General features: G+C 34.5%; 1 protein-coding gene across 2 annotated transcripts in view; it reads left to right on the top strand.

Annotated features, from left to right (window-relative positions):
• TTC13 (tetratricopeptide repeat domain 13) overlaps window positions 1-27630 on the top strand; it is a 37936-nt gene that overhangs the window by 7411 nt on the left and 2895 nt on the right. Inside the window, exons 5-22 of one of the 2 annotated variants that reach the window (XM_031613598.2) lie at window positions 1519-1584; window positions 3002-3094; window positions 3845-3961; window positions 4742-4852; window positions 5281-5363; window positions 6633-6774; window positions 8641-8815; window positions 9215-9371; window positions 10424-10554; window positions 10878-11010; window positions 13460-13552; window positions 18040-18123; window positions 19308-19392; window positions 21479-21585; window positions 22849-22984; window positions 23747-23826; window positions 25007-25085; window positions 26600-26679. In XM_031613598.2, coding sequence (XP_031469458.2) covers window positions 1519-1584; window positions 3002-3094; window positions 3845-3961; window positions 4742-4852; window positions 5281-5363; window positions 6633-6774; window positions 8641-8815; window positions 9215-9371; window positions 10424-10554; window positions 10878-11010; window positions 13460-13552; window positions 18040-18123; window positions 19308-19392; window positions 21479-21585; window positions 22849-22984; window positions 23747-23826; window positions 25007-25085; window positions 26600-26679 — 1952 coding nt within the window. Of the gene's footprint in view, window positions 1-1518; window positions 1585-3001; window positions 3095-3844; window positions 3962-4741; window positions 4853-5280; window positions 5364-6632; window positions 6775-8640; window positions 8816-9214; window positions 9372-10423; window positions 10555-10877; window positions 11011-13459; window positions 13553-18039; window positions 18124-19307; window positions 19393-21475; window positions 21586-22848; window positions 22985-23746; window positions 23827-25006; window positions 25086-26599; window positions 26680-27630 lie in introns of both variants that reach the window. The other variant, XM_031613588.2, reaches the window with a different exon arrangement.

The raw sequence follows: 27630 nt of genomic DNA, 5'->3' as shown, positions 1-27630 counted from the left end.
ATATCCTGCTGTGTTCTCAGTGATATTCTGAATCTTCTATGAATCTAGGTAGCCACAGAAGAAAACAAAGAAACAAAAAAATAACAGAACACCTAAAGCTGATTTCAAACTACTGTATTTGCATGGCTAAGAGCCTGTGACTACTAGAAGTATGTGCTTGGTTTTTGTTCTAAACTGATTGTAGTACACCAGTGCAAGTAGGAAATAATAGTGTTTTTCAATTCAAATCACATATGGCTCATATTTAAATTGAGTGGAAGTATAGCAATTCAACAAAATAATTGCAGGGAGCTTATCAGAGGACAAAAAAGGTTTGAAGCAGTTTTTTTTTCCTCACGTATATAGAGATCTGGCATTGGTTTGTTTCTTATATGAGGAATGATTTGATTTACTTATCTTTCTAATGACAAATTGTGCTTCCAAGAAACGCTGGAATTGTAAAACACTTCCTGCATTCTGTTGAGTAAGAAGGTAAAGAGTCAAGATAAGAAAGATATAGGAACTCTAGAAAGTTGCTATGAAAAGTGTGTGTATGATAGAGTAGATCTGTAACGCATGCCATTTTGGTTGCCATCATGATATGATGGGATGCCTCAGAGAATGTAAACAGATTGTGATTACTCTTGTCTTCCATAATTTTAAATAAAAACAAAGCAAGTATTAGAACACTTAACAGAACAAAACAGTCATGTTTAGTCACTGTATTAAAAGTAGAAAAGTTACCTGAAGCTGACACTGGCAAGTGTACACTTGGAATCAGTGCTGAGGTCTGGTAAACTGTCAGCACTGGTTATACCATTTATCTGTTGTTTAGTCAATGAAGTAATTTGTTTCCTGGCAGTTGTCTCAGGTAAATGAGACCAGGCCTATTCTATAAGCTGCTGTGGCACAGCTGTGTACCTGTTTGCAGTTATGGTGTGTGATTCCTGACTGACTTTTAGAGAAACAGTGACAGCATAGACATAATTGTGCCAGGAGAACCTTCTTGCAATTGTAGTTCTTCATATTTGGATGGGAAACTGTGGCTGAATTAAATTTTATTGGACAAGATTTTTTCACTGCTAGAATCCATCAGAATCTAAACTCATTTCTTTTTGTTTTATAAAACTAAATCATAAATACAACTAGAAGAAAGGAATATAAAGGTATGCCTGTATCTCTTCTGTGTTTTGCTGTTGGGTGCTTTTGCTATAAACTGGTGTAAAAAAAAAAAACCAAAAAAAAACAAAAAACACCTCTGTTGACAGTGTTATTTCTCATGTGAAATCTCTTCTTTTTCATCAGCTTAATGGAGATGTGTAGCCTGTTTTCCTGACAAATAATTCCTCAATAAATTTCAGTAAATTAAACTGGAAGTTGTGAGCACGTGAAAGTACAGGTTGTAATACAATCAACTTAGTACCTTTGCCTGGCAACTGTGATTGTGTATTGCTGATTAATGCTAACAAGAGTTAAATATACTCTGAAGAAAAATGCTTATTTTTTAACTGACTGTAGTACTTGTTTTCAATCTAACAGGAGGAACCAGAGCTGGTTAGTGCAATTTATGGACGAGGGATAGCGTACGGAAAAAAAGGACTCCATGTAAGTAAATAATTATTGAAAGTAAAACTTAATGAATTATTTGAATCTAAACTATAAGAAGGCCTGTCATAGGAGGAGGAGCTAGATTGTTTAGAACTTGATAGATACATACCAAATTGCTTTGTGCTGTCTTGCTATAGTGGTACTGAAGTACTCCGCCTCCTTCTCTCAGTAGATACTCTGTAAAATAATGATCTCTTGTCATAGAATCATAGAATCATTTTGGGCTATACTGCATGGCACATGGGTACGTTATCTTTGTATGAGTGTGGAAATAAAGCAAGGGTGCCAAAGGAGAGTATAGGTCCAATTGTGAGTGGTGAATAGTAAGGCTGAGGTCTGGGAGCCACATTCACTGGAAAGCATTAACTAAAAAGGTAACAAGCAAAATCTTCTAAGAGATGGTTTTTTCAACTCCCACTAAATTTAGTTTCATATCTTGTCAGTATTTAGAAATGAAGAAGCAATATGGAATGACCATCAGCTCTTGCAATCCAGTAGGCTTTATATTGCTTCTTGATTGCCACGCTTCATGAAATTTGTGTTTCTTTTAATTTGTTCAAAAAGATTTGAAATAAAATTATTTAGAGCTGCTCAAAAATTTATTGGGCAGAAATAAGTTTTAAACTAACTTGTGTTTCTGTAGCCTATTAACTCGAGATTCTGGATATTCTAGGGGGAAAAAGAATTGAATTCAAGTTCTTGAAAATTTACTTTACTCTGTGCAGGATCTTTAATTCTTCACAGTTGCTGATGGGAGATCAAAATCTCTCATATTTGTAACACCATTGTGGTTTGTTGAGTTATATTGCAAGTTTAGACAGTAATAAAAGAATGCTTCTGTGAGCAATACTGTTGAGTTACAAAAAGATGGTGATTAGCACCTTGGAAATTTCTTTGCCTTAAAAAAGATGAATGAAATCTAATTGAGAACTTGTTATATAACCATTTTTAGGTTTTTTTTTTCTTTTTTTGTAGGTGAGGTAACTGCTCCCATCCTACAACTTATTGAGGGATATATAAAGGCTTAGACTAGATCCTGATGTCATCAATCTATTTGCCAGAACTCCTAACATTAAGTTATAGATGGTACTCATGTACCAGTCACTGTTGTAATTTCGTGTAAGAGCTTGATCCAGCTTTTCTCCCAAGAAGGATAACTGTGGATCTGTAAAACTCCATGTTTATTCAGTTACATAAATGAGCTACTAGAAGGGTAACACACAGTTGATATGTACAAGCAGAGTTTGTTTCTGTTAACATGTAGGAGTTTTTTCAGTTATTTGTTGTGTACTGCATTTTAGTCTTGTTAGCAAAGGTGTGTAAGGCATCTTTACCAAATTAGTTTTTCTTTGGTCTTTGGAGTATATTACTGTAGGTATGCACAGTTGTTTACCTTGTTTTTCTTTCATTTCAGGATATGAAAAATGCTGAACTTGCTCTTTTTGAGCTTAGTCGGGTAATTAGTCTAGAACCAGATCATCCTGAAGTATTTGAACAGCGAGCAGAAGTGAGCATTTTTTCCTCTTTTCATCTTTTGGAAGTTATTGCTGTTATATAGTGTTGTCAGTATAATTTCTGGAATGTTCAACTTTAAAATTAAACGTGGCATTACTGTAGCCAATGGAATAGCACTGTGTTGCAGCTTATTGTTAGTACAAGTTGGCAAAATACCCACCTTACCACCTTACAAAGAACAAATTTTTAATCAAATGCTTTGATTTTATGTTTATGAATATAAATAAAATGTCATTCAGAGATGCAAATAATTGTTATTCAGCCAATTAAGCTATTGAAAATGGATTTCAAGAAGCTGAGTTAGATAGCTCAGGAGCATGCTTAACTCAAAATAATGTATATTAATAGTAAATGCCATAATATGAAATAATAAGTCATAATTTTCATGTTTTTAATTGCTTCTAATACACTTTATAGTGACGTTTATCTACAAGATGTGAAAGGTGTTCATTTAAAAGGAAAATGGACAACTTTTGGGTGGAATGTTTTGCCGTTATTGAAAAGGATTATGAGAACATCTTAATTACTTTTTCCAGTTGATTATGTTGGCATTCTTTGAAATACAATATTTTTCTTTGACTTATTTTTATTTGAAATATTGAGTTTCTGCAAATAGTGGTGATAATGGTGAAGTACAGTTGTATTCCGGGGGAAAATGCTTTCAGATTTTCCATTTTATTTATAAGAGTTTTGAAGAAAAAAAAAAAAGGCACTGAAACATACATATTTACTTGCCTCTTAGATACTTTCACCACTGGGACGAATCAGTGAAGCATTATCTGATCTCACCAAAGCTATTCAGTTACAACCATCAGCACGGCTCTACCGACACAGAGGTACACTGTACTTCATATCTGAGGTTAGTAGATTTGGGGGATCCTGTTTGGTTCTGGTTGTGTGGGTGTTTCTGTTACTGTCCTTTTCTGCTTTTAGTACCAGTTGTTACTGTTGTTCAAGAGCATCTTTGGTATTTAAATGTAAAAAAAGACGTCCTGTTTTTTCTGTATTTAACTTTCCAGTAGTTCAGAGGTATTATTCATTTGTTTCATCTGCTTATCTATTTAATGCAGAGAGCAGCTGTATGGTTTACTTTAACTGCACATCTCTAATTATTTTGTTCATTCTAGGAATCAGATATAGATATCGTTTGTTTTGATTTATAACCTACAGCTACGTGTAGGCAGTATTTTAGATATCAATCTCAAAAGGAAAAAAGATATGGCCAATGCAGTAACTACAATATATCTCAATAAGTAAATAAATACAAAAAATTCTAATATTCTGTTTTGTTGTGTGTCAGTTGTCTTACACATTGGAGATATGTTATTTGTTTTATACTAAGGATTGTCTGAATGCTCAGTAGCTGATAACTCACTTTACTCTGATTTCACTTTCTGTCTAGCTATTTTTTCAGTTTTTGGTATGTCATATAGCACTTGCTGAAAATCAGGTTGGAAATGTATTATGCATCTCTTGTTCTTAGATATTTTGAGTGGCAGTTGACAATTGTTGCTGCTTAACCCTGAGTCTAACTTTCTATATCAAACAAAATTTTATAGTTTAATTTTATTAAGATATAAATTTGTGTTCCTCTTCATTTGTATTTTTCCTCTGTCATCTGAAATGTGCTTTATTGTAGGATTATGCAACAGCCCATGAAGATTTTCAACACTCACTGGAACTGAACAAAAATCAGCCTATAGCTATGCTTTATAAAGGCTTAACATTTTTTCACAGAGGACTTTTGAAGGTAAAGTAATATTAAATAATAGTTTATATAGAACAAGCTAGATGTTGATATAGTTTTATATTTTTCTCACATAAAGTATTTTTTAAGGCATAAGAGTACAAGCAAAATGAAAATGCAATTGCTTTTGGTTCCATTGCTAACAACGTAATGCTCCATAATATGATATGTAAGTACTGCTGACCTTGCTGGATATCAATGAATATACAGTGCATAACTGATGATGTGTTTATGTAATACTTTCAGAGATGTTTGTATTTGGCATCCCTGAGAACTCTATGATTTATTCCATTTTTTTTTTCCATGGAATGAAGACTCCCTAGGGGCTTGTAAAAGGGAAGGGGATGAAGAGAAAATAATGCTAAATTATTCCTTGAATGGGCTAGAAGAGGATCAAGGGAGCTGCTAATATTATGTTGGTGTCTTTACAGGAAGCCATTGAATCTTTCAAAGAAGCTCTGAAACAGAAAGCAGACTTCATAGATGCCTATAAAAGTCTAGGACAAGCCTACAGGTAATGACAGTCAGAAATAGTTTAAAACTCTTTTTCTATATAATTATTTAAAATGCACTCCTAGATTTCACACATATGTTAGAAATCCATACAGAACTGTATGTGTATTTGGTGGGTTCTCAGGCCAGTATGGCATGTCAGATGTTCAGTACAAATTATTTCTAGGTTTCCTTTATAGTTTTAATTCAGTTCCCAGGAGCTCCTAATCAAAGGTTGAGTAGCAGATATTTAGCGTACCTAAATCATATCTCACAGATGTTTTCTTTAACAATGGAAACGTTTAGTACAAAATACGTTTTTGTATTTCACTTGATTATTGTGCTACTTAAATTTATGAACAACACATTGTGTTGTGAATGTGGCTTCTTTAGCAGCAGTTGTCTGTTAGATCCTTTATAAGTTTCTCTCTTGTCACAGCTACAATTTTGAGAATTAATCTAGCTAGGCTATTTTTAATGTAGTTAGATAGTTACTTTCACTATCAATTAAAGGAAAAGAAGTTCCAAGCTTGATTTAAGTAGTACTCACTTCAAAAAAAAAAAAAATTACATCAAAAATAATTTAGTTTACTGTTGAATGAAATGTGTTACTCTAAAGGTGGTCTGCAGATAACTGTTAAGGAGAAAAATATGCATACCTTGTAGATGAGAAGATAAATTAGTTGTCAACTGATAATCTCTGCATGCTGTAGTTCTTTCCCCTACCTGCTCTCTCTTGTCAGTTCTTTATTTCATATTTTATCTTTGGACGTTGCTGATCTACAACATGGATGCTGCTGCAGAAAGAATGTATCTCAAGGGTTAATTTAGTTGATTCAAAGGCGTTAACTACAGATTTTTAGTTACATGATTGTGTGCTCTTTTTCTGCAGGCTGTATGCTTCCTTCAGCATACAGAACATGCATTTTTCACTGAAAGCAGTGGATTACATTTGTTGTAGAATCATTGAATATCCTGAGATGGAAGGGACCCATAAGAATCATTGAGTCTGGCTCTATACAGGACCACCCAAAAATCAGGTCATATGTCTGAGAGCATTGTCCAGATGCTTCTTGAATGCTGGCAAGCTCAGTGCCATGACCACTGCCCTGGAGAGCCTGTTCCACACCTCAAAGACTTGTTTCGGACAGTTGGAGAATTCTTGCTTTGCTTAAGGAAATTTTCCCATGATATTGCATTCCTTTTTAATGATATCTACTGTGGACACATGAAAACAACTTTTTTTTTTCCCTTTTGTATTCCATGCTTTACACTTTATGGAATTTCGTAGGGAACTTGGAAACTTCGATGCTGCTACAGAGAGCTTCCAGAAGGCTTTGCTGCTAAATCAAAATCATGTCCAAACATTACAGCTGAAAGGAATGATGCTTTATCATCATGGTAGCTTAGATGAAGCGCTGAAGAATTTTAAGGTATGCAGTGGAAGGTCTTAAGTTAATAAATTTAAAAATGTTTTAACGAGGAGTAGCAAACAAGAAATGTTTAAAAAAAAACACAAGGTTTCACATTCTGAATGCAAAAATGATTGTGCATTTGTATTAAAACACAATTTTGAAGTCGTAAAAAGAAACTTAAACCTTAAAGTTGAAGACTGGAAATGAAATTTGGCTGAAACCAAAGATACTTCATCCAACTGCAGGATGAATTTCTGAAAACCAAGCACTAGTTGAAAAGTTTTCTGTTTTTTGCTAATACTTACTTTGAGTTGAAGCCTAATGTTTTTGTTTTTTTTTATAATTAAGGGAAGAAAGTATTTAGTTTTCTTTCTAATTTTAAGCTTTAAATATGCATACAAATTTTTAGTGTTTATATTTTTTACTTATTTCCTTTGTTTGAAACCACTGTCACTATACAGTGATCTGGGTAGCTTGCTAAAAAAGCCAACAGTGTGTGTTTCTGTAGATAAACAAAATCTTGCTTCTTTCTGTGCGCATTAAGTAACAGCCTCATTTTGCAGGCAAAACAATAAAATATACGTTGATCATGTGTTCATATCCTAAAAAAAATACTTGAAATGAGATATCCACATGAGTGTTTCACTTCCTGAAGGAATCATAGAATGGCCTGGGTTGAAAAGGACCACAATGATCATCCTGTTTCAACCCCCCTGCTATGTGCAGTGTCGCCAACCACCAGACCAGGCTGCCCAGAGCCACATCCAGCCTGGCCTTGAATGCATACAAGGATGGGGCATCCACAACCTCATTGGGCAACCTGTTCTAGTGTGTCACCACCCTGTGGGTGAAAAACTTCCTCCTAAACGAAACCTCCCCTGTCTCAGTTTAAAGCCATTCCTCCTTGTCCTATCACTATCTACCCTCATAAACAGCCATTCCCCCTCCTGTTTATATGCTCTCTTGAAGTACTGGAAGGCCACAGTGAGGTCTCCCTGGAGCCTTCTCTCCTCCAAGCTAAACAAGCCCAGTTCCTTCAACCTTTCCTCATAGGAGAGGTGCTCCAGCCCTCTGATCATCTTAGTGGCCCTCCTCTGGACCTGCTCCAAGAGTTTCATGTCCTTCCTGTACTGGGGGCCCCAGGCCTGGATGCAGTACTGAGTAGAAGGGGACAATCACCTCCCTCTCCCTGCTGGCCATCCCTTTTTTGATGCAGCCCAGAACACAGTTGGCAGTGCTTATCCCAAAGGGTGCTGTGTCAGCCATTACATGTATCTCTTCTATAATGCAGTTTGTAGATACTGGTGTAATTGAAAAGATGCTTAAACTTTTAAGGCAAATATGCTTTTCTAAAGAGATGTAACTGTTGGAAAAAGAATCTGTAATACTGAGTGTTTAAGTATAAACTTGCTCTGTGTTTAACATATAGTAAATATTTAACTAACGTAATGAAGTACTGTAATGCATGAACTAGGGAAGATAGGGATTGAAGAAATGACATAACAAAAATGTTGAACTATTAAAAAATAGCCCATTATTAGTATCATCAGGAATATGGTTTTTTCCTAGTTGAATGAATCTAATGAAACTGTATGCTATTACCATTAGTGCAAACATGATCTACCTTCACAACAATGAAAGTGAGATAAAAAGCACATTTACACTGGCAGTTTCTTTTGTTTTCTTTAGTGAAGCTAGAAATAGTTTTCTGTCTTAGGAATTTGATGATCAGCAACTCTTGAAAGAAAATTTTGATGTAATATGGAACTTAATAATTAATAGATGTTTTCATTAGTGAAGGTCTGACTGAACAAGTTAGCTCATTTGAAGACATTCATTCTCTCTTTCTTGATCTATGGGTGCTTTGTTCCTTCAATCTCTTAGAGGTGTCTACAGCTAGAACCATACAATGAAGTATGTCAGTATATGAAAGGACTCAGCCATGTTGCAATGGGACAGTTTTATGAAGGCATTAAAGCTCAGACTAAAGTTATGTTAAATGATCCACTACCAGGCCAGAAGGCTAGCCCAGAGTATCTGAAAGTGAAATATCTCCGAGGTGAGTTGAAATTTTTGTTTGTTAATTTTGTTGTTTTTTTCTTAATTCCTCTGAAAATGCACACGTGCTCATAGTCGTGGCCATTTTAAAGAAACCATTGTGTATTCTAATGAGTGCTGTAGAGTATGTCATCCAAAAATGTACATGCTTAGCAGTAGATAATATGGTTAAAAGTCAGCACCATAAGTCAAATGTATTTTTCTGTGTACTGGTAAATACTCATCTGAAGTAGATGTATTTCTGTTTTAGAAATTAGCTAATAGCAAAATGTCATTACCTAAAAACAACATCTTATTAAAATCATATTAGATAACTGACAAATATATAACCTGTGGTTTCATATAACTACAGAAGTAAACTGATGTACAAATTTGTTTTAATTTTATTTCTTTCCTCCAGAGTATTCTAGATACTTGCATGCACACTTGGATACCCCTCTTACAGAGTATAATATTGATATAGATCTCCCTGGAAACTTCAAGGACCACTGGGCCAAAAATCTTCCTTTTCTCATAGAAAATTATGAAGAACAACCAGGGTTACAGCCACATATAAAGTGAGTATTTTTAATTTATTTAAGCCTTCTCCAATGTTTTTTAAAATCTTGACTTCTGAAAATGTGATTCTGAGGCACTTAGACCTGCCTTTTCTGTGTGCAAGTTCTTTTTAAAATCTCTGAGATTGGAGTTGATTTATTTCATAAGAAAGAAAGAATGAAACTTAAGATAGTTTTTGCAAGTTGATCTTCACATAGTCAAGTAATATTGTTTTTACTTTATATAAAATTATTTATAATAATTTTAATTATTTAAACTTCTGTTTTGTTTTCTTTGCAAATAACGTTAAGATATAAGTTCGAGATCCTCAATACAGTATTATAGTACCCTTGCTACAATTTCTTCCTATGTGCTTTTATTTCATTATGGGTGTAATTTCCCAGACAGTAAGTAGATTTTTAGGAACAGCTGAGTTTCACTGGGAAAAATATTCTCTAGAATAATTTAGGTAATCAGTATTTTAGAAGGAGCATGATTTCAGCCAACAAAATAGGAGATGTATTAGGCTATTCTTTAGAAACATGCACCTGAATAAAGGGTAGTAATTTCACCTGCTGTAAATGCATTTCTAGATAAATTCTCCTGTATTCCTTCTATCTGTGTATAATGCTGAATTAAGTGTTTGGCTTTTGTGTGGTTCTGTTCCATATACACAATTTGTATTTTACAGAATTAAGAGAGAGGTCATAGAAATAAGGCTTCCAGTTTCTATATGTATTCTTTCCTTATTTAGTGTTGAGGTTCCTCAGGATATATCCACTGAAGGATGGTGTGTTGTCAGTTAAATCAGTGCCACTTAATATGAGAGGGTCTGAAGGCAAAATAGCTTTTGACAATAATAGTAGGACCAGGATTTGATTTCAGATATAGAGTTTAACTGCCATATACTGTGTGTGTTTGGTGACAGTGAGGAGAAATGGCTGTTCTTTATAAAGCTTTTGAGTATTTCCCACGCAAACTGTATTTATTACCATACAAACAAATTATGTTTTATAACTTCCAGGATTTTTGTTGCCAAGTTATGTCTGATGTATGTTTTTCTTTCTGTTAGAGATGTATTGTTTCAGAATTTTGAAAGCTATAGGACTGATGTGCAAGAACTCATATGTGTAGCTGATCATCTGGGTTCCATGATGCAGTATGAGACACCAGGATTTCTTCCAAATAAAAGAATACACAGAGGTATACTGGAAAAGCTCTATAAATTTGAAAAATAAAAAGTTAGCGTAGTTACAATTTAATGCTCTGCCTTTGCTATCTGTATAAATTTATCTTAAGCTGTATGCATTTGAAATAATTAAATAAATAGTTTTAAAATGAAAATAATGGTATCAGCAATTTGGTTGGAAATTGTGATCTCCTTGTTCAGATTGATGTTGACAGTTTTGTCTGTAAATACATCACTTCTCTGCTTTGGTTTTATTGTCTGTATGAAAATAAGTGTCTTGTTCTAATTGATTTTCTACTTGTGTTGTTGTTTGTCTTTCTTTCCTCCCACCTCCCAGCAATGGGTTTGGCTACTTTAGAGGTAATGCAAGCTGTGCAGAGAACTTGGGCAAACTCAAAAGTTCGGATGAATGGGAAAACAAGACTGATGCAGTGGAGGGATATGTTTGATATTGCTGTGAAGTGGCGAAGGTAATGGTAAAAGAAGAGAGAAAACAAGCCTTAAGTTTAACAGTGGTGCATGCTTCAATTAACCAAGGGGCTGAAGTCAGAACAGGTAGAACAATTATTCTTTCCTTGCTAGAAACAGATGGATGTTAGCCTATGTACTTGAATGTATCTTTGTGCATATCCTCATCCAGTCTGAAAAATCCAATGCATTCCTTAACGGGCTTTGTAACAGTACATCATCTAAATGAAGAGCTTAGACTGAGGCATTTTGGGGTTTGAGTGGTGTTTACATGGTTTGGTTTTTTGTTTGAAGTTTGTAATGTAAACAGAGTAGACTAAAACAAAAATGTTTTATAAATATGGATGGGATCAGTTCTTGATCCACACATTTATATAATCAGATTCATCTGAAAAATTTGAGTTTGGGACTTTCTTAACATGTCTCCCAGTTTGCTTTTCTTTCACTTCTCTGAGTGCATAAAACATTCATCATAAGAATGTCTTTCCTCTCATTTTCAACCAATTTTTCTGTTTGTAGAGAAGTACATAGTGCAGAGCTTTTTGGCACTGAGCTACTACTAATAGAGCTGTTAGTTATAACTTTGTTACAATTAGATCAACTGCCAATTGTTTGGAAGTTATTCATATAATGTATAATTGTTTACTGATTTCTATTTTAGGAGATCCTTTCTAGCCAAATTCTGCCCTTTAATACTCCATTTATCTATGTCATGCCAATACCACTTTATGTGCCTGGTATCAGTAGCCCTTTCTGGTGCCCAATTCTTTCGATAGAGGAATAAAAAACATAGGATGTTCTTATTTGAAGTTACACACAAAGCAAATTCTTCAGAGTTATTAATAGACAAAATCTGTAGTAACATAGCTATGTGATGATTATCACATTAGTCTCACCACTTCAGCTACCTTAGTGAGAAAGCTACCAGCTTGGGCTCCTGGTCCATAGGTAAGCATCTGCACTGATTAAGCCCAGTGATTAATATAACTTTGCAATCTGTCAACCATAAGGGCCAAATATAGGTAATTAAGAAAGTTAGAACAAGCACATAACAGACATCAAGAATACGTTTGCAATCTGCCATATTCTTTTGTGCATTTCTTGAGTCAGAGTTCACATTTTTCTATCATTATTCTGGCAGTAACTTTAGCAATTAAGAGTAAGAATGAATTGAAGCATATGTTTGATTTGTTTTTTGGTTTTTTTTTTGAGACCAAAAAGTCAAAATACAGCATTTATATTGGTTTAATTCGTTAAAAACAAAATCCTGTAAGATATCTCTCATAATAGTTAATATTAGTCCATTACAAACTGGCATACTGTAAAGTTGCAAAGTCTAACTTCCTTTCAGGAGATTTTTAATTCGTCCATTTTTAATTCTATATGGGTATTGGTATTGGCATTAATACATCACTCATAATGTTGTGTTTAATTTTTCAGAAGAGCAGTTTTGAATGCAAAAAATTCTCCCTTAGAACGAGTGAAACTTACCATAGGAGGAATCCTGTATATACCTTAGTCAGTAGGAAAGTATTATTGTTTGTGGGTTCTGTTGGCAATGAGATATCTTTCCTTTTGTCCAGAGCACCCTAAAGATGGAGTAATCATAGGCACATTTGATTGAAGAATCCCAATTATTGTAGGGTAGCTAATTTTGTTTGTTTATGTGACAGTAGCATCTAGAAGCCTTAGTGAAGTTGAGTCTCTACTATGCTTTTTTCTTCTGCAAAATAAAAGGCAATTTGTGTGACTAAGACCCTATTGTGTAATAGCAAGTTAAAGTATGTAGGTGAAACAAAGAAAAATAAGAAGAAATACGGTAATATTATAGTGTTAGTAGTAATCGTGCAGATCAACTAGATATAGGCCAATTAGGAGCAGCAATCAGAGTGATAGCTTCTCCTTAAAAGCACCTACTCAAAACATGTTTGAAGCATATCAATGGGACAGCACAAGGAAAACATCTGTTGTCACTACCTGGGCTACTGTTCTTTATTTATTAAATGAAAGACATCAAATGCAATAACCCTTATTACTATGCTACTGAATTTTAAAGAGGAGAAAATGAGTGCTAACTACCACTCTATAAGTAGAAAGTATTCTGATAAAACAGAATGATGCTTTAAGCATTGGGAGTGCACTTGGGAAAATACTGATTTCCCTTTTTAAAAAAGTGGGGGAGATGTTTGGAGTGAATTTTTGTGATTGAAGCAAAGCTGTGAAAGACCTTAAGATACTCTGCAACTTTGTTTGAAGCCCTTATTTTGTGTGAGCCATAGCTACATGAAATGCTTAATAATATTCTTAGGAACATTCTAGGTATGTTTCACTTCTTTGTGACCACCTATTTCTAGCTTTTGCCTAAAATTATTTTGTGTAAGAATGAAGTTCAATTAGAAATATGACATGGATTGAAATGTGTGCCAATAATAATGTCTTTTGTCTTTGTAGGATAGCAGACCCTGACCAACCTGTGCTTTGGTTGGACCAAATGCCTGCACGAAGCCTTAGCAGAGGTTTCAATAACCACATTAATTTAATCAGGTATGAGATTTTCCAAAATTTTTCCACACACACTAAGGAACTGAAATTTACTGCTTGTTTGTGAAACAGTGTGCTGTAATAATCAATGCAAAGTGCTTATCGTTTTGCATCAATATTTATTTTTTATTTTCTAATGGACCATTTGTTTTTTGTGCGCACTCCTGATTTTCCCTCATGACAATTCCTCTTTCTCCTGGATTTCAGGGGATAAGTAGTACCTGGAAGATGCATATTTTTACATGCTGTTTTTAATTCCCAAATGATCTAAGGTTTATATTTCAGCTAGAGTTCATCACAGTTTTAATTCTTACAAACACTGCTTCTTCAAGACAGTGGCAGTGATTATGAAACAAAGCAGTTCTGTTACCATTGTTCCTGACTTATAGTAGAACAAAACAGTCCTTGTTTAGTCTCAGAGAATGTCAGATACAGCAAAGGTGACAAAAGTAAGTAACCTGACAAGGGTTATAGGTGCACTTTCAAACAAAGGTAAAATTTAAGATTCAACCACTGTTGTACGTTCCATCTTCTCCCATGCTGCAAGACTCAGTATTGCAGTCAAGACAGCGCTACTGCCCAGTAAGTGGTAGAAGTGTGAGAGACTCGATGTGGCAACATCACTGTCAATCACAGGAGCAGAGGGTGTTTGTAAGTGAATACATAAGCAAGATTTCATCTTTTCTTCTCCCCCACTATCGGAAGTATTGAATCCTTGATCTGTCATTCTGCTTTTATATCTGTTTCTTCCTTTTTGAGAAAGCAACTGGAAAAGGACGGGAAAAAAAGCCTTGAGAATAATTTTCTGTAGAGAAAAACAGTGATAATCTGATGTTCACAAGCAGAAGGTAATGATCATTTCTCCCCATTCTTCCTACCGTTCTACTAGGCTGCCCTTTGCTTTAGGGAGCAGTTAAAATGTAGTTTTTAATTCCATGTGGAAATCAGTGTTTGCTCTAAGAATGTGCCGATTTTTGGACTGTGTTATGCTCAGGCTTCTGTCTTTCTTCAAATTAAATATTAAATTTGGGTTCCAAACTGTCCATCTTTGCTGTTGCTGCATTCCTCTTTTTACATACCTGAGATCCAGCTGAAATAACAGCAAGCGGTTCTTTGAGACAAGGATGCTTTCCATACTTAATCTGTTTCTATCTGTTCTTAAATTGGAGAGGAAGAGCTTAATTCCTATGTGGTCTGAACTTGCAGAAGACAAAGGCATTCGTGTTACAATGCTTAATTACTATGCTGAAATAAGACTGAACATTTAATCTGCAGAAGTGCATCTCTTCTGCAGGATGTCTGTTTGCAACTCTGTTTTTCACTGGCCAAAGTACTTTGATTGCAAGTGTTCTCTGCTGAGAGAAAAACAAAACTCAATTCTCTGGTCCATTTATTTTGGTGATGCTGCAGAAATTTGAAATAAGCCTTATGAGTACTCAGAATGGAAGGCCCACAGCTAATCAAACTTTAATCTCATGGGTTTGTATCAGCCTTGATTTTTGGAGGCCTCATCACCATTTTTATCATACTTTTTAATAACAAATTGATAATTCTCTGCAAGTTACTCTTTTGGGGCTTTTTTGGAAGGAACAATAGATTTAAAACAGCCTTAGGAGTTGGTCCTACTTAGTACTGGTTGCTAATGACATCCTTTTTAACTCTAGGAATTGGTACCTGTTTGATCACTTTGAATCCCAAGTAATAGCTGTTTTTGTTGATTAACTTTCCATGGTAGTGGTTTGTTTCTGCTTTTGAATTCTCTCTTGATGATTTCACATCAGGTGCCAGATAAAAGAAATTAATATATCCATGTGGTAATATGTTTGTTAAAAAAAATTGCTTTTGAAACATGCTTAAATTCTTTATGGTTTCTAAACAAAAATTTAGTAGGTTATTAAGTAACACAAGGAGATTATGCAGACCTATTCAACAGGAAAATGGCTGCAAATTGAAGATAATTATAGGCTACAGAACTGTCACTTTCTTATTGACAATTGAGATCATCTTATGGTCTTTTAGGTGTTTTTCAGGATCACTGCTTTATATTAAGCTTACGATTTGAAAATTATTCTGAATTCTTCTTAGATCATGGCTATCTGAAAACTAAGTATAACAGATTATCTAGTCTGACAAATGGCATCTCTTCATGATTATTAAATGTGCTCAGATATAAGCTCTTCAGTCAAATAAGAAGTGCATCAATAGCAGTAGAGTGATAAAGTATCAGTCTTCTGTTCTGTATCCCAGTAGTAGATGTGAAAAGAGATGGTTAATGGTTTTTGATTTCCTGACTTACTATGGACTCTTCTGACAGTAGCTTAAATAATACTTAGTAACAATAATATTTTGGCATTCTGGCTTCTTTGGAAGTATGTATTAAATATGACTGCAAGTACTGAGTTTGGTTCCATGCAGTTCATACTGGTAACTACAATTTCCTCAGTTGCACTGATTTCATGGTATTGTACATAACTTGTAGTATTACTACACCATGCATCTGTGCAATTTATTTGGCAAAAATGAGGACTGGGTAGCTCTACAGGAGGGGAATAGTGGAAAGCAGGGAGGAATCGTCTGTTTAAGCTAGTTAGCCACTGAAGGACTTTAGAAATGGAACTTGATTTTGTTGTTTTAGTATTCATGACAGCTCTAGTCATGCTAAGCTCAAGCTATTTCTAGCTTGTTTGGTACGAACTATGCACAAGTAACTTCTGTGTGCAGAAGTACTTGGATTAGACACCTGTTAGCATAAACATTTTCTTTACTCAGAATTCTTTGCATTTGCAGTCCAGGATTTTCCTGACAGATGAGTCTTGATATGGAGACACTAGCATTCAGTGACTACTGAATTCAAGATCCATTGTCAGAATGGCATAGTGATTGAAGAGAGTCAGAAAACAATTTTGGTTTTTTGTTTTAATTTGGAGAGCTTTTGTTGAAAGTGTGTAAGAGAAGTCTTGTACTTCACTGTGCTTCATAGGCTTCCAGTGAGTGGTCTTGAGATTCAACTGTATTGGCTGTCTCTACTAACTTGTGGGTCTATACTCAATTTGGACTGTGCTTATTTCTCTTCTGGCAAATAGTGAAACTTGGTAACTTTGATTTACATTAGAGAAAATGTTTTTGAAAGCTTGAGCTATTTCTGTGGGCAAAACAGGAATTTGGGATCAGCTAAACATTGGTGATGAGTATATCACTCTGTGTTTTGACAAAAAAAATAAAAACACTCTCTGGAACACTGTTACTTTTGAATTGTTGATGGTAGTGTTCATCAAACAAGAAGACAGTGGGAATAAGCAAAAATAGTGTCTGAGCACCCACTAAAAGTCTTCTCCTATACTATTGCTTGTAGATAGCTTTACAGACAGGTCTGATTTGGGTGTATTTTCCAAGATGCCACTAAAGGAAAATCCAGTTCCTTATTCTGATGTGCTTCTGCCTGTTGTACAGATATTTTAAAAACAAATGGAAAATGATGGGACGTACAACAAGGGCAAATAATGTATGGAAACTTATCTTTGTCCTTCCTCTTTCTTTCCCTCCCTGCCTCCCTTTACTTTGTGCAGATATGTATGTATTCTAATTCTGTTCAGTTTTTGAAGAGTGATTCTGCCATTACTGTGAGAGTAGACCTACTGAAGTGTGAGATGGCGGAGTGAGACATTAGGGAGTTAAGCTGCCAAAATCACCTGGAGTGAATAAAAGCCAAGTATATACACTTTCCTGTGATTCACCTTCCTGTGATTGACAGTGGTCTTGCTTCCTCAGAGAGCGATAACATTACTTTATAAAATCTTGTTTTGTAGACTGGGAGAAGAGGAAGGACTCCTACAAATGCAATAATGGTATGTAATTTTTCCTCTCAGAGTGGTTAGTATCCTAGCAGAGTTTTACCTAGTTTTTATTTACATTTTTTCAGTGTTCTGTGGGGGAAAATGAATTTATTTTGTTCTCTTCCTTCATTAGTTAGTATTCCTAACTGTTAGGAATCAAAGCAGAATTAATTCAATATGTAGAAGTTCAGATGAATAAAGAAAACTGTACGTGGACTGTCAGAATGTATCAGCCACATGTCTTGGCAAGTATATAAGTTGGGGAGTTGTTGGATCTCAAAGTAAGTCAGTATGCACATTAATAGTTCTCTCTTAGCTCTTCAATTTCTACTAGTCTAAAAGTCTAAGAATTATATCTTTTTAAGAATTGATAATTATCATATAGGTAATAGATATGCAGAAAATAAGAAAATACCTGTGAAATACAGTTTATCTGAGAACAGTTCGAATGATACATGAGTTTTTGCAAGTTCATCTTAGAATCTGCATTCAAAATCGGAGATGGACAGTTGCCACTTCAGAGACACCTCTAGTCCTTTTCTTCCATCTCAAAGCATACGTGGATAAAATTGTCAAGCTTCTAATGAATAATGTTTGTGTCTTATCCTGGAATGCTGGTCTGAAATACAGGACTTGAAACTCTGTTTTGTTTTGTAGGGGACAGGTGATTAACATGCGGTACTTGGAGTACTTTGAGAAAATTCTTCATTTTATCAAAGATAGGATCCTTGTTTATCATGGGTAAATTACTCATTTATTTATTTATAATCTTCTCTCTCCCCACACCTATTGCTTCACTCCCTTCATTATACTGATTTGAAATGTACATAATACTCATTTCAGAAAGCCTGAAAGATATTTTCTTAATTCTACCCTTCTATTTTTCTTATTGTCTGTAACTGTTATATTTCTGAATGGAAATGCAAATCCTATTATTTGCCACTTAAACTAATAGGAAAATTATTGTCATTACAGTATGCTCATTATTAAAAAATTCTGTTGAATTTCTTCCTGCTGTTTTGGCCTGAGTAGGTCTCAATTCTTTCTAAAAATGATTTCTTCAAGATGTCATGTTTCCTCCAGGTAGAACAGAATACAATTTCTCTAATTATAGAGAATAATCTCTTGAACAGTAGAGTGATAAATCCCACCTTTGTGAATGAGGAGAAGGGATTATGGAATTTATGGATGGTAACTTTATATGAAACTGGTGTTTGGCAAGTAGTTTTGAAGGAACAGGGAATCTTTACTACTTGTTATACAAATGGGTTGTAGACTTTACAACCATCTTCTGCTCCAGTGCAGAATCTTAAACAGAAGAGGTGACTAAAGATCCTAAAATCATTATTGTTATCTGTTGCAAACTTTGATCATTTTTTAATGAGTAAAATATTTTCATAACCCATAGCTCATTTGTGGCAACAATGTTCTGATAAATTTAAAAATTAAGAAACTCTTAAGTCCTCTAATTTTCCTTTGACCTGATAATTTTTGTTAAATATAGTTCGGTTGTTCGGTTTGATTTTGCTATGTAAATATTGAAAATGAAAGTGCGGAGAAGTCTTAAAACTGTTTCAGATTTAGAACACTTAGAATTCCTTTGTCCACACAGCCAAGCAAACCCAGTTCCACGCTTCAGAGTGACCAGCAAATGAATAAGATAAATTTGAAGTATGTAAAAAGTGAAGTATTAAAGTCTGAAGCTGGAAAAAAAGAAACAGAGGTGATCTGGGATGGAGAGGCTTTGTTATTTAAAAAAGGTGCTAGAATAAATGAGCATGTGGCCAAGTATGAAGGAACTCCTTTTCAGAAAATGAATTGTTTTCAATAACTCATTGGTTAGCTAATTTGATTAAAGTGGATTTTCAAAAATGTTATAAGTGTTCAAATACTGCAATTCTATATTTCGTTATTTCTTTTTCTAGTGCTAATAATCCAAAAGGACTAATGGAGGTTCGAGAAGCTTTAGAAAAAGTACACAAAGTAGAAGATCTTCTTCCAATAATGAAGGTAAATTGAAGAAAACACTTCAAAATATGTTGAAAATAATACAGTTTTTTCTGGGGTATATCCAGTTCACCAGAGTGTAACAATTCTGTAAAGCTTAAAATGAACAACTTGAAACACTAACTCAGGTTATTTCAAATCTACGTATATAGAGTGTGAGCTTCCCTTTGGTAAATACAGATGTGTGGTGTATATTTGAAAGGCTTGGTCTAATTACAGTAGATAATGTACAAGATGCTGAATATAATTCCTTAAAGCCAGCACTGTCAGCCAGAAAGGTTTGTTGTCAGAACCTCTGTAATGGGCTCACAGTGTATGTGTATAGTATGAAGAAAAAAATTGAAAATGTCTGGAGGATAAGGAACATGCAAGCTCTTCTTGTGTTAGCATCATTCATATAGGTCAGCATGTGGTGGAGGCTGGCAGAGGGGAACACAGGGAAGTGGCTGCCCTTAGCTGACTGATCATCAACCTGAAATTGTGCTTTGCATTTTTGTGCTCTGGAATAAGGAGCTGTTGAAATCTGCAGTTTTTCTACTTGCTGGTGGTGGTCCCTGTGTAACGGTTGTGGATCATGAAACATACCAAATGTGTTAAATACCCTTATCTCAAACCGTGAGGCTTAAGCTAGGTTTAAGTCAGAGGTTTTACCCCAAATTAATCTAGCATGAGCAATATGTAAGCATTGAGCAAGATTTTATTTAAAATAGAATAAAATTTGGGAAGGAATAGTCATTTAAGTGGAGACAAACTCACAACTTCCTTGTCAGTATGTCTGCACTGTGGTTTCATGAATAGATCATAGATACCAAGCTATTTCTAAGCAAAACTGATTGATTGCCATAGAACAGCTATTGTATGATGCATTTGCCTTGCTACTGTTGATGCACTGTCTGGTTTTGACTTTGCTTGCTGTACCACTTGCTTGTGCACTATAGGTAACTTTACAGAAGCTGTGTGGCTCAAGCTCTGAATTTTTCTATGGAGTGTTTTTAATAGGTATTACTGGCAAATGAATATGCAAACAGAGCCCCATAGTATGCCTCTTATGGCTACTGTAGAATCACAGACCAGACAAGAAAATTGCTATTAGTGGAGTTAAAAGTGCAGGTTACTCCAAAACAATGAAAAAAATGTTGTCTAAACATAGTGGACTATATTTGGCTGAGCTTGAAATACGTGTTTCTAAGTACTGGCAGCAAGTATTTTTCCTGGTTTTCATAACCTGTACATTTTGTCTGGTTTAACTCAACTATATCCTATTCTGAATTGTATCTAAGCAGAATGCTGTTTCTCATTAGAGGCTTTTAGATTTGTTTCTTTAAAATAAATGTAGATTCTCTTTAAACATAACATCCCAGATCATAAGTTCTATTTTAAAGTAAATAATTTGTCATAGTAATTAATTCAACACTATTGCACAGTAGTCATTATTAGGGCCTGTATAAATTGAATGCCTGCTAATACTGTCACAGTTTGGTTATTTGGATAGCTGGGGAATGTTGTATGTCAAAAGCTGTGCTTTTGGCTTTACTTAAAAAGAGTTTTGCATGGTTTATACAACTCTGGCTACAGTATTACAGCTAGATCATGCAGCTTTGTGAAATTCTTAAACTCTGGTATTTTTCCTTCTGTTGAGAATAAACATTAATTGAAATTGAATCACAGTTAAGAAGTTGCTATGAGCTGTATTCTGGAATCCATGCTTAAAGCTAATGCATCTGCTTCTCGGGATAAACATAGTACGCAGATTCTCAGATTTCTGCTTTTGCATTTACATTGTTACACTAAATGGTTACTGTCAATATGCAACCTGGGGAAAACTTTGAGCTTTTGAAACTGCTGTATACATTTGCTTTTTGTAGGTGATACAATTGTATATGCTTTATGGTTAAATTTGAATGTAATGTTTCCTGATTCGGTACTTCAGTTTTCCATAAAGTAAGAAGAAAAAAAAGAATGAAATAATGTAGTTAACACTGTACTCTTCATCCAGCTTGTTCACTTTCCAGTTTCAGGTGTTTCAGAACAATAGAGGCAGTCTCTTTGCATTCACCCTATAATTACTTTCTTTTCCTTTTGAAAGCAGTTTAACAGTAAGACAAGAGATGGGTTCACTGTGAACACGAAAGTCCCCAGCCTCAAGGATCAAGGGAAAGAATATGATGGGTTCACAATAACAATAACAGGAGATAAGTATGTTTATTATTTGCAGGGGCTTAAATGCATTAAGTAATGATGAAGTATTGGCAATTAATCTTCTCGAATGTCATTTCTACTTGTATAAAGTGGTTTTTGTTTTTTTTACTGGTGACATTTTTGTCACCACTTGTTTATTTCAGTGCTTCTGTTTCCTATCATGTTCCCTAACAAAGAGGGAATATGGATGCTATTTCTGGAGTTATCCTGTTGGGATAATTCTCTAACAGATAGCATATAAAAGAAGGGAGTTTTCAATATTCTTCCTACAGTTTAAAATACCAGAAGGAGGAAAAGTCTTGGTCTTTATCCATATCAAAATACTTTTCTTGTTATAAGCCTTTGTCTGTTATGGAAGCTGGAAAGTGAATGAAAAAGACTATTCTGTTTGGATTTTGTCTTTTCATTTTGTGTATTCTTTGAGATGTTTGCAGAACCTGTAACTGCACTTACCAGTTTGAGCTATGCATATGCTCAGATGGTACTTTGGGCTGCTCTTTGAGTGAAATAGCAAATTTCTCACTATGGATTCCAGCTCTTTATCTTCTCGAAGAGCATTAGTCTGAAGCTAATTAGGACAAACCAGAAACCCCCTCCAGCTACCAATCAGAGTTTGACTAAAGTCAACTAAAGTTCTTACCTTTTAGTTTATTGTTGTATTAGTTTATTTATGGGCTTTTAAATTCTATGCTTGGTAATTTCCCCAAAACATGTATGCTTCTAATGTGGGGCATGGATTTTGAACTTCTCTTTTGAAGTGTAAATATGTCTATTGGTTTTTAATATTAAATTCTATATTGTACATCTGTATGCAGTGAAATCATGCAAAATGTCTCTACTATTTTAGAAAAATATTTTGGTATCAGCAAAGTGATACAGCATCTTACTCTGTACGCATTTTGTTCCATGTTAATGGTTTGTGACCCATACTTTGTAATTACACTTTTATACCCAAGGAAGTCATACTTGATGAATTTAACAGTTAACTCTATTTTACATTTTCAAGGCCAAAAAGATATTTTTAAATTAGATTACAATCTTATATATGACAAACTTGCAGCACAACAACATGTTTTTAGATTCAAGTGAGGTTTTTTGTTTGCTTTAATAAAATGAAGGTAATCCACATAATCTCCTGCTTAAAGGAAAAAAAGAAAGAGAAAATGTTTATGATTTGGTATTTAACTGCTGTGCATTTGTTACTTAGCTTGAATATGTACCAAAAAAATTATCTCCTTTTCTGCTTAATCTGCTTGATAGAGTTGGAAACATATTATTTTCAGTTGAAACTCAGACAACAGAAGAAAGAACACAGCTGTATCATGCAGAAATAGATGCGCTATATAAGGATCTAACAGCTAAAGGAAAAATCTTAATTCTTTCTGCAGAACTGGGGGTAAGCTTGTTTTAGTGACAATTGTGAGTTCCTTGACAAAATTCTATTATGTCTTTATACCTTGTGTTTAACAGTCAATGCCTTAATGCTTTCTGACAGAGATCTTAAGTAATAAAATTGACTGCTTGTTTAAACCTAGTTATGTCAAATAATATAACAAGTTGCCATAATTCCATCTGCTAATGAAATCTGCTCTGCTTTGCTGCAGTAATTGGAGAAAGTCTAGACAAGCTCTTGATATCACAACGTGCTCTGCTGTAGAAGTGCTAGATGTTGTTTCTCCTTTTTCTGTTTGCATGAGTTTGTGGTTGTCATTTCACTGATGAGCACCACTTAAGATCACACAAAGATTTGATTTATAGTGGCTGAATGCAGGATGAGAAGTAACAAGAACACAATTTTAATGGTCTTTTTCATGTATTTGTGTTCATTTCTGTTGTAATAAGAACCCAACTGTACTTGAGCCTGTGTTTTGCACTTTTCATCCTTTTACAGAGCTGTTTCACCTAAATATTTTGTGTTGAGGGACATGGTTTAGTGAGTACTGTTGGTGATAGGTGGATGATCTTAAAGGTCTTTTCCAACCTTGGTGATTCTGTGATATAAAATGCATAACTGCATCTTACTTTTATATACTAGTTGAAATTTTTCACATTTAAAATGGTTATTCTTAAAATAAGTGTTGTAAAATTTTCCAATATGTGTTTGTATATATGGTAATATCTGGATATTAAGCCATTTTTATTTTTTGCCTTTGATTAGGAAGCAGATGCTGTGTGCAACTTGATCCTGTCATTAGTTTATTACTTCTACAATTTAATGCCACTTTCAAGAGGATCAAGGTTAGTGATTGTTTTTATCACATCTGTTTTCTTGGATACACTCTATTAAATGTCCACGTGTATGGCATCTTAACTACAATTTTTTCACTGTCTAAAAAAATTAGTGATCTCTGAGTTAAGCTGTCTGACCTGTACTGTACTGAACTGTACAGGTCCTCATTTTATGCTGCCATGGTGATGAGCACTGATTTTGTACTGTTTTAAACGTTAGTTTGTAATTGCTGATAGTAACTATTCATGGCCACACACAGAAAAAGATGAGTAGTCAGTATTATGGCCTTTAGTTCATGAATTGAAAAGTGTTATTTTTAAGTTGTAATATTTGGGTTCCTAATCCGTATTGTGTTATAGTGCTCAAATTTGACTCAAAAAGCTTCACTGAAAGACACATTTTAGATGAGATACAATTTGGTATAACTTATTTTATGAAAACACACTGCAAATATTATTTTAATAACATTAAAATAATGGGGTTGTTTTTGCAGCTGTTAAAGTTACCAAATGAAATCCTAGCATAAAATATTATATTTCACAGATCTCTGCAACTGAAATTCTAATTTAATGCCAACCTGTCTACATCTAAGACTATTGTTAATCTTTTCCATTTGTTTCAAGTTTACTAATAAACTTATTTCAGTGGAAAATAAATAATCAAGAGAGTTTCATCTCTATAACTAGCCTTTAATTTTCTTACTGAGTGAAAAAATTAACATAAATTGTTTCAGTTTCACAATTAAAAAGAAATATACTGAACAGATGGAATAAGGGGATTTCTTTCTGTTTTGTGGTGTCTCCAGCCTGGTTCATAAACTCATTGGGGCTATAGCTAAGCTTCTTGGAAACAGGAGTTTGTTTTGTATTCAGCTCCATGGAATTTTAAGAACTACCAAACCTGAAATTATAGTTCTCACTACTGTGGAAACAGTGTTCTTCAGTAGTTAAACTCCATAGTATGATAGCTTCATACTAATGCTGTATGAAAGTAACCGTGATTTCACTTTGTGTGTTGCACTTTATTTTTTTTTATAAAATAGCTAGCACGTAATTTTATGAACCATCTGTGAAACAACTCTATATTCTTTTTTTGTATGTGTAGTCTAAAACAATGCTGTTTAAATGCTGTTATTTACTGTAACACTATGGAGAGACTTTTACTGTGGGTATTGTTGGTTTGTTTTAGTGTGATAGCTTATTCAGTGATCATGGGAGCTCTAATGGCAAGTGGAAAGGAGGTATCAGGAAAAATCCCTAAAGGAAAGGTAAGTATCAAGGCCTTGGGGAAGGAGCTGTGAGAATGAAGTTGCATATTTATGTACTGGAGAAGAGATAGCTACTTACAGTGGTGTCTTCCAGCCTGAGAGAGCAAATAAGACTTAGAAATAATATATGCAGTGCTTCTGGTTAGTCAAATTGCAGCAGATTGTGTCCCATAATAATCACGTTTCTAACAGAAGCAATTCTTCTGTGCTGCACTGCTTTTTCCAGCTTTGTTTGAAAAGGGCTCTGAGAACACTTTAGTAGAATGGGTGGCTTTTCTGGACACATGGCAAAAATTTTCAGCACTCAGTGTATCTGTGAGCACTTTAGGCAAGTGAAATGTATTTGCAACTTCTTCTAATACCTCCTTCAGCTCTATATTCTGATTAATACAAAATGTCCTTGTTTTTTAAGTGACTACATTTAAATACTATACCATCTTGCTCAATTTCCCTTTGTTTATTAAATGGTCTGTCTGTTTGCTGTGTTACCTCCTCAGCATGAAAGAAGTGAGAGCACATCTGTCTCTTTAATGCGTTATCAACAAAACATCAGAATTCCAGCCAGAATCAACGTTTAAGAAAATATCCTGTGTGGATACCTGAAAAGAGAGTGACTTTTCCTTCTGTTCTAGAAAGTCCTGAAAACAATGAAGTCTGTCCTCTCAGTACAATGAGTTTAGAAGGCTGATAAGATCAAAAAATACAAAAAGAAACAAACAAGGCCATGAAGAGAATGTATATTGTACATTCTAGTAGCTTACAAGTGCATATTAAAAAAAAAAATTCTTTTCATGCATTATCAGCCTGCTCTGAAGACAAAGATGCCCAGTTATCAGGAGTTCTGTTATTTCCCGGCAGAAAGTTCTGTCAGTAGCTACAGCCACGTATTATTTGTGGTGGTGGAATGCTCAAACCTGCAGACAGCTTTAGTGCCTGGCTTGCAAACTTACTTCCAAATTGTTTGGTGGAGAGAGAGAAGCTGATCTGTGCACAATTCCTTGAATTCAGCCAAAGTTCACTAAACCACAAATGTTTCAACTTAAATATTTCAGTATTAATGAACCAATGTGTTTTGAACACTGGTTTACTGAAAACTTATTAGCTGTAAATATGAAGCTTCCCATAGTTCTTGGCTATGTATAGTTAAACTTGTCTGAAAACTCACTGTGGAAAGAAATAATACAGAACATCTGTGAAGTTCAGAATAAATTTGCCATTCCTATGACACAGTATTTTGTGGAATACAGTATGTGGAAATGAGAAATATCCTGGTATTAATAGTTAATTGGATGCTGTAATGAATGAAAACAGTATTTTCTGGCACTGACTCAATAGCAAAGACATCTTGCTAAGAGATAATAAAATAAATTAACTGGATTTAGTCACAAAAAGAGGGTACGTATTTTAAAGTTGAATTTATATATTACAAATATTCAAGGATGAATTTCCTGGAATTAGAGAACTTGAAACTTCTCCCATTTCTTAAGATCTTTTTAATTTTGTTGCATTTTCAGCTTGTTGACTTTGAAGCAATGACAGCACCAGGATCTGAAGCTTTCAGCAAAATAGCAAGGAGTTGGATGAATCTGAAAAGGTAAATCTTTTTGTTCAGATGAGGAGAATGAGGGTGGAGAAGTAAAATGTGAGGAACTTTGTAGGTCAACTTTAAGCCCATACTAAAAGAAGTGACTGAGACATGATGAGTTTAGTAAATGACTCTTTTTACTCTTATCAAACCCTAATTTATAAAGACATTTCTAGTTTAACAGAGCAGCAGTCTAGACACAGTCATCATGTGTTAGTCTCTGAGAAAATTTGTTGATTTCATATTTGCTTTGTTTTGTCCAGTGGTCTAATTTTCCTTTTTTCTGATTTTGTTATTAATGAATCTTGTGACTGAGTGAATAAAACAAGTGAAAAAATGCAACTTGGTTGCTCTTTGCATTATTATGGATCTCTTCAAACTATACATTGGAAGTGGTGCACTTACCCATTAATACTATTTTAATTTGGAGAAAAGGTATCAAAGTAAATGGAAGTTTTGATTCAAGAGAATTGCATTAATATAACTGTGACTTCAGTATAATGCCTACAAATTTTGGTTTTCTAATGAATAGATTTTTGAATATTGAACATTTTAATTCCTTGTCAGTACTGCAAGATCATTGCATTTGATTTGTCCCTTAATAGTTATTCCCTGAACAAAATCTTAAAAATGGGGTCAGAGACCAAAGAAAAACAACAGCAAAAGAGTTTTAGTGTCTTTCAGGTCAGGGTCAAAGCACTTAAATGGTGCTGAGTGAACTGACCAATGTCCTTAGAAGGCTGTAATCTCTGAGTTTGTACAGATCACAGGATGTTTGTGGTGACCAAATGAAAGGAAGCCTTTCTTCAAAAGGTCTGAAGGACCATTCAGGGAAACTGGAGGCTCGTCAGCCATGCTTTAGTTGCTAAGTCAGTCATGAGGTCTTTCCTCTGGCAAAGGCATTTCAGGCTATATGAGAGTCCATATTGGCTGTTTCTTAAGATGGGGTGATGAACATGT

This window comes from Phasianus colchicus, chromosome 2 (genome assembly GCF_987193195.1).
Source record: "Phasianus colchicus chromosome 2, bPhaCol1.hap1.1, whole genome shotgun sequence".
NCBI lineage: Eukaryota > Metazoa > Chordata > Aves > Galliformes > Phasianidae > Phasianus > Phasianus colchicus.
Note: the sequence above shows the minus strand (reverse complement) of the source record. Positions and strands in the feature narration are given on the sequence as shown.